We start from the raw sequence: 10,560 nt of genomic DNA, 5'->3' as shown, positions 1-10,560 counted from the left end.
GGCACGGGACTTTTTAAACTGCTAATCTATCTATAATCTATATATAATCTTATCTATAAATATACTATAACTTTTGATTTTGTTGTTAACGTGTCAAATGCATGCAGAAGGAGACACTGTTTCTGAAGGGAATGCGCCCCCGATCTACATAAATTAGTACTACATAAATAAAAACTGTAAGGTTTTTTTAATGAATCTTTGCAAATCGCCTTTCCTAATAATGTGCTAATTAGCAAGTTTCACGATGAATGCGGCTAAAGTAAACAGTCTCTCTGGCAAGAGAGGGGCGGGGTCAGCAGAGCTCATTAACATTTAAAGGAAAATGCTACAAAAACTGCGTGCTCTGAACAGAGCTAATTTTGACTGGTTAAAATTTCTCAATGGTAGTGTAAAAAACACCTTTTTTACTCTAACTATGTTACAGACTTTTCATTAAGACCCTAAAGAATCATATCAACTTGTGGGAAATAGGCATCCTATGACCCCTTTAATATAGTCTTGTTTGTATCACACTTGAGGTTCATCATTGTTTTGCTCATAACTGGAGTCTCTAATCATACTGATCACAGCTACTGACAGTGTTGGATAATTCGAAAGGACATTCATTTTATCTTAATAATTTGCCTTAATAAACAGATACCCCTCTGAAGGTTGAATCTGGCTGACATACTAAAACTACATTTCAGAGAGCAGTTACTGTATGCATAAAGAGTCCTGATGGCATTATAAAAAACAAAAAACATATTTTCAAAGACAATGTAGAATAAAAGCATGCTTCACTGTGTCGAATGCCTTGTAGAAGTAAAAAAAAATCAAATCAGAATCGTCAAGGATATCTAAAATTAATCTGATATTATTATTATAAATGTGCCTACTTTTAAAGCCAGCCTGAGATTCATCGATTAAATAGCTCATAACTTTCTGTAATCTTTGGACACAAATTTGAGTGAAAAGTTTGTAATCAGTGTTAAGTAAACAGATTAGATGCCAGATTTCAATAAGAAGTGGATCCTTTTTATCTTTTGGGATCAGAGAAATCGCACCTTGTGTCGAAGGAAGAGATCTCAGAAAACTCTCTGCATAGACTTCTGCAAGGAACAGAGCTAAAAGTTCAGAGGATGTCTTATAAAACTCTGCTGTGATACCAACATTCCCTGGAGACTTGCTGACTTTGTTGATTGCATTATAGATTTCTCAAGAGAGATAGGCTCGTCACATCAATTTTTCTCATACTTGTGCATCTTTTCTGGCATCTTCCTACTGAAATAATCATTTAGCGCTGCTGCAGCGAGCATGTGAGGAAAATATGATGAATTCATTCAGACCTGAGCGATGTTGAGTGCTTTTGTGTGTTTATTTGTGTGACTGTTTCAATGTTTGAAGAGAGAACTGCTACTGAATGTCAAATCAAAAGTCAAAGTTTGAGATGTGTGAGGGGAATTGATGGGTATCGGTATCAAGCGTTGCTGCTGTGATTTGATTTCTATTCTTCTGACATCTGTGACAGATCAAATTTGTTACTTTACATTGTTAAAATATACTGGAACAGAAACTGCTAAATACTTTACGCTGAGCCTATAATGAGCCACGTGAGACATTTTAAATCTATGTTAAATAGATAAATATGAGTACATTTTAACAAAGGAAACAATATATTCCTTGTGCTGCTCATCAGGAAGAGCTGAAATCTGCAAAGACTGAGTTTATTAAAGAGGACAGAGAGAAGATGAGAGATCCAGAGCCCTGCAGAATCAAACACACTGAAGATACTGAAGAACTAACAGGTTGGTGTTTAATCTTCATTCATAATGCTGAAGGTAATAAAGCTTGAGGCAGCTTTAATTCTGGATTTATTGTAATAGGAAATTTTTTTTAGAGCTGTTGAATAATCTTGCTGAAGCCGCAAACAATAAGGGACACTTCTATCTCGCAAGAGTCTCTGTTTTTATATGCAGTAATATTAGGACTTTTGTCTGTGATGCATTTGTGTTATTCTCAGAGGAGCTACAGAGCGCTCAACATGAAAGCCCTGTTTAATTGTGATGATAGAGCAGAGAACTAAACAATCAAACCTCTGCTTACACTTTAGGCCTGTGGCTGTGATATTAAGCTAATTTTATTGTTGATTTTGTTAAGATATCAGATAAAAGTATTAAATACTTTCCCTTCACAGCGGTGCACATTAGTTTTTCCCTAAAACCCAAAATTAACGTCAGAATCAGCACAATCGGGGATTGTTGTAAAATGAAGTCTTTACTGTTGCTAAATTGCGGGACATGTTAACATGATAAAACGTTGAAAGCACAATAATCCACACGAAAGACACTGTTCCCCAGGCTGAGTTGTGTGTGTGTGGGGTCCAAAACAGACAAGCAAAGTACACTTTGGGCTTCGGGTGTGCGTCGAAACGATCAAATACACACAAAAATATGTCAAAAGTGCCCGACAGTACTCACTTAAACACAGTTTATGTCTTAAGTGAACATGAGCACCTGGAAGAAAATCTGATGTGTGTGAATATATGCAGTCACCTTCTGAAGATTGAGCCAGCAATGTTAATCAAACAACAAAATCACTCACAGCTCATGTTGTTTATTACTGCATATAATTCATTCAAATAGAAGTTGAATTTCATTTAGTAAAAGTTGATTTCAAAATGCACCTACATTTTTTGCATTTTGTGTTTTTCAGTTGAAAAATAAACACAATGCAGTTGATTTCCTTATATATTTCATCATTGAGGATTTCTTTAAAAAAGTCTAAATATCTCGTCTCGTCTCGTGTCTCGTCACACACCTACTGAACAGTAATGTTAGCAGACCTCCATGAAAAAATTAAAGGACTTTTTTTTTGCATTTGTATCTTTGTTTTATTGTATTTTACAGTTTGATTTACTTTGTTACTTTGTTTGTGTTCTTATTGTATCTTATGTAAATAAAACACTAAAAATGTGTGCATACTGGTGCATTTACAAATTGATGTTTTATATTCATTTCATTTAATAAAATGTATTTTACATTTTAGAATATAAACAAATGTTAAAAATAAAATAATCATTCAATAATTATAATCGAGTTAAAGTCTATTTCCGCTATTATATCATTGTTAATTTTTATGTCCTTTCACAGTTTATTTTTTATTTTTTTATGAGTTACTAAAAAAAGATTTTTTTTTTATTTAATTTCAGAGTCAGTTGAAGAAAATGAAGAGAATGAAGAATCAAGTGAAGTTGAGGAGAAAAATCATGTCAAAACTGGGGAAAAACCTTTGAGTTGCTCTCAAACCAAAGACCCAAAGAAAGATTTAAAGATAAAAAGAGACAAGGAATCTTTCATCTGCACTCAGTGTGGAAAGAGTTTGACAAGCAAATATAATCTTGATGTTCACTTGAGAGTTCATACTGGAGAGAAACCATTCACTAGTGATCAGTGCGGGAAGAGTTTCACACAATCATCAAACCTTAAGAAACACATGAACATCCACACTGGATGGAAGCGGCACACATGTGATCAATGCGGCAAAACATTTTTGAGAGCTTCATACCTGAAGCAGCACCTGAGAGTTCATACAAAGGAGAAGCCACATTCATGTTATTTGTGTGGAAAGAGCTTTTCATTACTACAACATTTAAAAGTACATCAGAAAATACATACTGGTGTGAGAGAGTACATGTGCTTTGAGTGTGAAAAGACTTTTACTACAGCGAGCAGTTTAAAACAGCACCAGATGATTCACACTGGAGAGAAACCTTACAAGTGTTCACACTGTGACAACAGATTCAGTCATTCAGCAAATCTGAAAACACATGAGAGGATTCACACTGGAGAGAAACTGTACACATGTTACCAGTGTGGGAAGAGTTTCACACTAAAAGGAGAACTTACAGAGCATATAAGAGTTCATACTGGAGAGAAACCATTCACTTCTAATCAATGCGGGAACAGTTTCACACAATCATCGAGCCTGAAGAAACACATGAACATCCACACTAGAGAGAAACTGTACACATGTGATCAGTGCAGAAAAACATTTTTGAGAGCTTCATACCTGAAGAAACACCTGAGAGTTCATACAAAGGAGAAGCCGCATTCGTGTTATTTGTGTGGAAAGAGTTTTTCTTGTTTACAATATTTAAAAGTACATCAGAAAATACATACTGGTGTGAGAGAGTACATGTGCTTTGAGTGTGAAAATACTTTTACTACAGCGCAGTGTTTAAAACAGGATGAGAGGATCCACACTGGAGAGAAACCTGAGTGTTCACACTGTGACAAGAGATTCAGTGATTATTCAAGTCTGAAAACACACGAGAGCAATCTGGACAAATCTGTCCTAACCAGACGTTACAAGAAACATGACAAAGAAACATTACCTAAAGTTTTCACAGTGCCTCCCCAAAGAACAATGTCTCAGTTTTATTCTTGCATATAATTTTGCTTCATGATATAAATATCATTGTGTTTTCTTATTAGTTTCATGTGAGGTTTATGGGTTATGAGTATTATGTTAAATTGTCTTATAATGCATGTATCACTTGTACTGTGAGATTCAGATCAACTCAAAAGCCCTATTCGGACGGTAAATGTTTCTCCTGACACCTTGAGATTGAAATAACATGATAATAGATGATGAACTCATGAAGCAGTGGAAGTTCATTCATAATTTTTGTGATGTGAAGCTCAAGTATGATCTGATGTTGATGTGATGATGATTTGATTATATGTTCATTATATTTGACTAGAACTAACAGACATGATCACAGATCCAGCAGAAACTGAATCAGTAGGACTGCTGGATCATTATTCAGAGGTACCACACGTCTTTACATGCAGTTCATTAATACTGAAACAGACAATCTGCAGTGCTTTGTCAAGAATTGTTTATAGTTTTATACCTTTGATTTCATTTACAAAGTCTTGATTCTGTCTATCATATGTGTAGGAGCCATTTATAGGTTTTATCATATTGTTTTATGTTTTTCTTACTTGCATGTTTTCTGGAGTTTGTGTGCGCCCTCTACAGGACAAACCATTCTGGAGTCTGTGTGCGCCCTCTACAGGACAAACCATTCTGAAGTCTGTGCGTGCCCTCTACAGGACAAACCATTCTGGAGTTTGTGTGTGCCCTCTTTAGGACAAACCATTCTGGAGTTTGTGTGCGCCCTCTACAGGACAAACCATTCTGGAGTTTGTGTGTGCCCTCTTTAGGACAAACCATTCTGGAGTTTGTGTGCGCCCTCTACAGGACAAACCATTCTGGAGTTTGTGTGTGCCCTCTTTAGGACAAACCATTCTGGAGTTTGTGTGCGCCCTCTACAGGACAAACCATTCTGGAGTTTGTGTGCGCCCTCTACAGGACAAACCATTCTGGAGTTTGTGTGCGCCCTCTACAGGACAAACCATTCTGGAGTTTGTGTGCGCCCTCTACAGGACAAACCATTCTGGAGTCTGTGTGCGCCCTCTACAGGATAAATCATTCTGGAGTCTGTGTGCGCCCTATACAGGACAAACCATTCTGGAGTCTGTGTGCGCCCTCTACAGAACAAACCATTCTGGAGTCTGTGTGCACCCTCTACAGGACAAACCATTCTGGAGTCTGTGTGTGCCCCATACAGGACAAACCATTCTGGAGTCTGTGTGCGCCCTCTACAGGATAAATCATTCTGGAGTCTGTGTGCGCCCCCTACAGGACAAACCATTCTGGAGTCAGTGTACGCCCTCTACAGGACAACATTCTGGAGTTTGTGTGCGCCCTCTACAGGACAAACCATTCTGGAGTCTGTGTGTGCCCCATACAGGACAAACCATTCTGGAGTCTGTGTGCGCCCTCTACAGGACAAACCATTCTGGAGTCTGTGTGTACGCCCTCTACAGGACAAACCATAAGATAAAGCCACAGGTGTCTAATGAGATGGCGTGGTCTACTGGGAGCACACGGCCTTTAGAGCTTCTTTCTCCCTTTCAATGTTTTTCTGGTGCTCTTGTAATTTGCAGCTTGAATTATTTTGTATTTTACTTTCAATGTTAAGCTGCATCAGTTTATTTTTGTAACATTCAAGATTAATAAATCAACTGTGATCTACTTCAATTTCCTGGATTTTAATGGATATAAAAGAGGAAAAAAGAGGTGTCTAAAATCTCCCCGGCAGACCCAAGAAGTGACAAACTCTTAAATCAAGTACCAGGTCACTACAATATGTCCATCTTTCCTGCAGTGATTGCAATTATTGTTGAGTTTGCAGTGTTTGCTGCTCCTGCTGTGATTCTTCTTCAGTTCATCTGTGTAAGAAGAGCTGGGGAGTTTTTCAGCCTCACACAATCCAAATTCTGGCCAGATGAGAACTAAGCCTGCTCTCTCACAAGTGTTTTTTTTTTTTTCCTCTCCATTTCTGTCTCCGCTTGAGTTTTGGTTCCTCGCCACTGTCACAGTTGTTTTGTTTAGTTGGGGACACTTCATTTCTGGCAGGATTGTAGACTTGATTGCACAAAAACTATCTGAACTGAACTGAGCTGAACACTGCCCAGCAAGCAATAGCCGTCATTTCAACGTCTCGGTTAAATATAGACCCGATATAGTCCGGCTATGTGTAACCCACTTCTAGCCCAAATAACCTTGAATTTGGTTTCATGTCGTTTTTTGGCAAAATAACTTGTGAGATGTATGATATTCCATCATGTAAGCAAAGTAACAGCGTTTACAAGGTGTTTGGTTTCATTTCTTTGACATGTTCAATACGTAGCCTGTGCGTAACCACGATTTAGCTCATAGTCTGAGCGGCTATCTGTAGCCCACTTATAGTCAAACATGATTCACTGTAGTTTTTGGCCAGACAGCGCATGAGATGGTTGATATCCATCATGTTCGCAGTGTCAATAATATCTACAGATATATAAGTGTCATTTCATTGGACGGGCTACGTATAGTCTGCTTTTAGCCCACCTGGCGAAATCGAGGCAATTTGGTCTAATTTTAACGGCTTGGCTATAGCCCTATACCAGTAACCAGACCAGCGATGAGCATGGCCAAAATAGCCTTAAAATTGTTTACATGTAATTTTCGCCCACGCAGCTTCTTATCAAATGCAAGTAAACTTTTGAATCATTTAAATTAGCATTATTTTATATTTTATTTATTAAACATTATTTTATTATTTTACATTATTAAATATAGCATTATTTATTATGCCAAAAATAATGCTAATTTAAATGTTTAAAAAGTTTACTTGGATTTGATAATATGACGCCATGCATCCCACAAGCTGTTAAATGTTACATTCATACACATTATATTATATTATTGATATTCGGCTGTCTTTCATTTTATAAATAAAAATGCAATTACAATTCCCAACCGCTAGATGGCAATTGTAGCCCTACTGAGACATGACTACTGGCAATGCGAGACATGAGAGTTAGAGATCAGTGTTGTGTTTTTATTTTTTTTTACACGAGAGAGCACTAAGTTTACTTGTCGGAGAGCCACGGGCAAACAACAAACGATAAAGGACATTCCTACTTGGTCTTGTAAGTATCTGTGTTTTCGTTTTTGACGTGTTCATTATTTATCTATATTATTTGTTATCATGTTTAGGAACCCTTACATTTTAGTGAAGGGAGCAGATCGTAGTCGATAGTGATCCGTGACTAGGCCCACGGTTCAGCATGCATGTGTTCAAAGGATTAATTGCAAAATTCAATAGAGTAAAAGTTTTATCATTTGTATGTGTTTACAAACTCAATCGATTTTAAAACTGTGCAAGAAGAGGCGAAAGAGTAAACAACAGAACAAACACAGCTTTGACAAAGATTAATCCATATCAATTTATACAGTGAACACACTCAGAAGAATTGGAGAAACTGAGGAGGAGTTTCAACATCTGGAAAAGATTAGGAGCAATGGTAAAAAAAAAAAAACCCTCTCCAAAACAACATTTCCTCATTAAAGCTCTCTTTGACAAAGTCCATCATTTATTTTAATTATTACAGAACAATGGCTTGTTAGATAAAGAGAGAGCATGAGCTAATTGAATAGAATATCTTTGTCATTGTACAAGTACAATAAGATTTATTTTGAAACTTACAAATTGATAGTAAAGCTTAAGAATACAAATAATAAGCGCAAATAGCTCAAATGTGCAATGCAGCATTAAAACCTAAACAGTACAAACAGAAAACATAATGAAATAAAATGGTAGGGGGTGAATTTATTATTCCATGTACATTTGAGGTTAATGTTTGTACTGGGCTACTTTTTAGTTACAGCAGCTATCACTGTGTTGTTATGAAGTCAGTTGAGCCAGACAATTTTGGAGGCAGAGGCAGATTGTGGGGGCACTAATAGGGAAAAACTTAAACTGCTGGAATAAAGAGTTTTAAAGGGTTAGTGATGGAAAACTTGCAGGTCAATGGGCATCAGTGTTTAAGGTTGGTTAACACGCGTACACGGACACATATAATACCAAGAGTTTTAAAGGGTTAGTGATGGAAAACTTGCAGGTCAATGGGCTTCAGTGTTTAAGGTTGGTTAACACGCGTACACGGACACATATAATACCCGCCTGACATTGGCATGTGTTATTCAGGTGTCAAAGTTGTGCAGAGTTGAAGGAAGAAACCTCAAAGACAGTGCCAGAAGGATGCTGGACAGGTGTCCAAGCAGAAGAGAATGACTCCCTGTCACAATTAGTGTAATTAAAGTAAAAAATTATGTCAAGCTTTTCTTGTGCTTTCTTTTTCTTTCTTATTTGGCAGATGCTGTGATGACCAACTTCCCGGCAGCAACAGAGTTGGACTTGAGGAATGCAGTTGGGAAGCATTTTAAACAAGAAATAAAACCAATAATTAATCATTTACTTTAAGTTCACTGTTTGTTGTTTTATTTGTTAAAAGTAAACCAACACAAGGATTCATCTCTTTTTTATGTTGTCATTTATCAGTAATGTTTTAATGTTGTGATAACATGCTCTTGATCTGTATTAGATTTTAGAGTTATTTAACATTTTATTTTTTCATTTTTATATTTTTATTATCTTAAGTTGTTAAAAACTCCAGATTTTTATCATAATATTTATATTTAAGTGTATTGTATTTATACAATTTTATTTTGTCATTAATTCTTTTGTATTTTTATCATTTTGTATTGTCTTAAGTTGTTAAAAATTTTATTTTTCTTAATAAAAGCTGTATGTATGGATTGCCATTTTGTTGTCTATTAGACGTATATATGTAGTCGTTTAATAGCCATCTAATTGATGACTAGTCTATTCTTGGGCTATGATTAGACGTCTATTAGATTTTCACTGACAGCCCAAATTTAGCCTCGTTTTAGCCTAGACGTCTAGGCTATATTTAGATGTCTAATAGACGTCTTTTAAACGCAAAATTGCTTACTGGGTTCTGAGAATGTTCAACATCTGTATTTATTTAATTGTTTTACAATTGTTTAGGAATCCTGCAAGCACTTTAGTTTTCATTGATATTAAGCAGATGTAATTATTTTGTTCAGATCAAAATGTTATGACATTGTATGTTACAATTGTAAACTTAAACTGTGAACCTCTGTGAAGCAGGGTCTAAAAATATATATGGTATACATTTTATACATATTGTTACATCTCTGCCATATTGAAAGATCACACACTCACAACTGTGTCTTCATCAAGCACTTGGGCATTTTCACATCAGGACAGGTGTTTTTAACTAATCAGAAAAGAAAAGTCCTAGGCCATGATATTATTTTCTTTTTATTTTCTGAAGTTTACAGCTATTTTGTTGTGTCTAGATCACGAGAACTTATGACAAGATAAAAAGCTGATTGAAATTAGATCACATTTATATTAAAATTAGAAATTATTTAGACAAGATTTAGCTAACTCTATTTGCTTAAAGAGATTTTGTGTTTGATAAATAAAAGCAAAAGCTGAAGATTTTTTGTGGTGTACCTTCAATCAGTGTCTTTGCAAATCTACACGATCACTAAAACCTGATTGATTAACCTCATTCTTTTGTCTCTATAAATAAAGAGACATTTACATAGATGTGCGAACATAATCACCTGCTTTTGTAAATGTGGCCAATTACATTTGCATTAAGCACCCAGTTTGCACTTGTCTATAATTTAAATTAATATCTTACATTTAAACCTTTTTAATGAAAGTAAAGTCCATGCTTAATACAATTGTCAATGAAATTAAAATGTTAAATTAGATTTTTTTAAGAGATTGTTGTTCAATTTAGTTTTATACATTATATTTATATATTGTATTCTAATGTCACAAATAATCTCAAGGTTTACAGATTTTACATGATTCTTTGATTCTTTTCTAGTGTGGCTTTGGTGAAGTGTACTAAAAACAAACATCTTCACGTGTGTCCTCTAAACTGACCCACAACCTGATCAGTTAAAACTGACCCATGCGATACTTGAGTGTTGTACTGGCAAACTGCAAATTGTACTGGTATCCATTATAAAACACTCTTGCTTTTAAGCCAAATACACGCTGAAAATAATAATTGACTGACATCTGGAGTCATCCGCCATCTCTAATGAAATCTGCTGGTT

General features: G+C 35.7%; 1 protein-coding gene across 1 annotated transcript; it reads left to right on the top strand.

The window, feature by feature from the left end:
- Positions 1 to 1,726: 1,726 nt before the first annotated feature.
- LOC107574920 (gastrula zinc finger protein XlCGF8.2DB-like) lies at positions 1,727 to 4,248 on the top strand (the record flags this gene model as incomplete). The annotated part of the gene is made up of 2 exons (XM_016261346.1): positions 1,727 to 1,784; positions 3,188 to 4,248. Coding segments are annotated over exons 1-2 (1,119 nt in total), but the record flags the coding sequence as incomplete, so codon positions are not given.
- Between the last annotated feature and the right edge of the window lie 6,312 nt (positions 4,249 to 10,560).

Source organism: Sinocyclocheilus grahami, unplaced genomic scaffold (assembly GCF_001515645.1).
Source record: "Sinocyclocheilus grahami isolate Dianchi unplaced genomic scaffold, SAMN03320097.WGS_v1.1 scaffold2389.1, whole genome shotgun sequence".
NCBI classification, from domain to species: domain Eukaryota; kingdom Metazoa; phylum Chordata; class Actinopteri; order Cypriniformes; family Cyprinidae; genus Sinocyclocheilus; species Sinocyclocheilus grahami.
The sequence above is the reverse complement of the archived record's forward strand: the minus strand, read 5'-3'. Positions and strand labels throughout refer to the sequence as shown.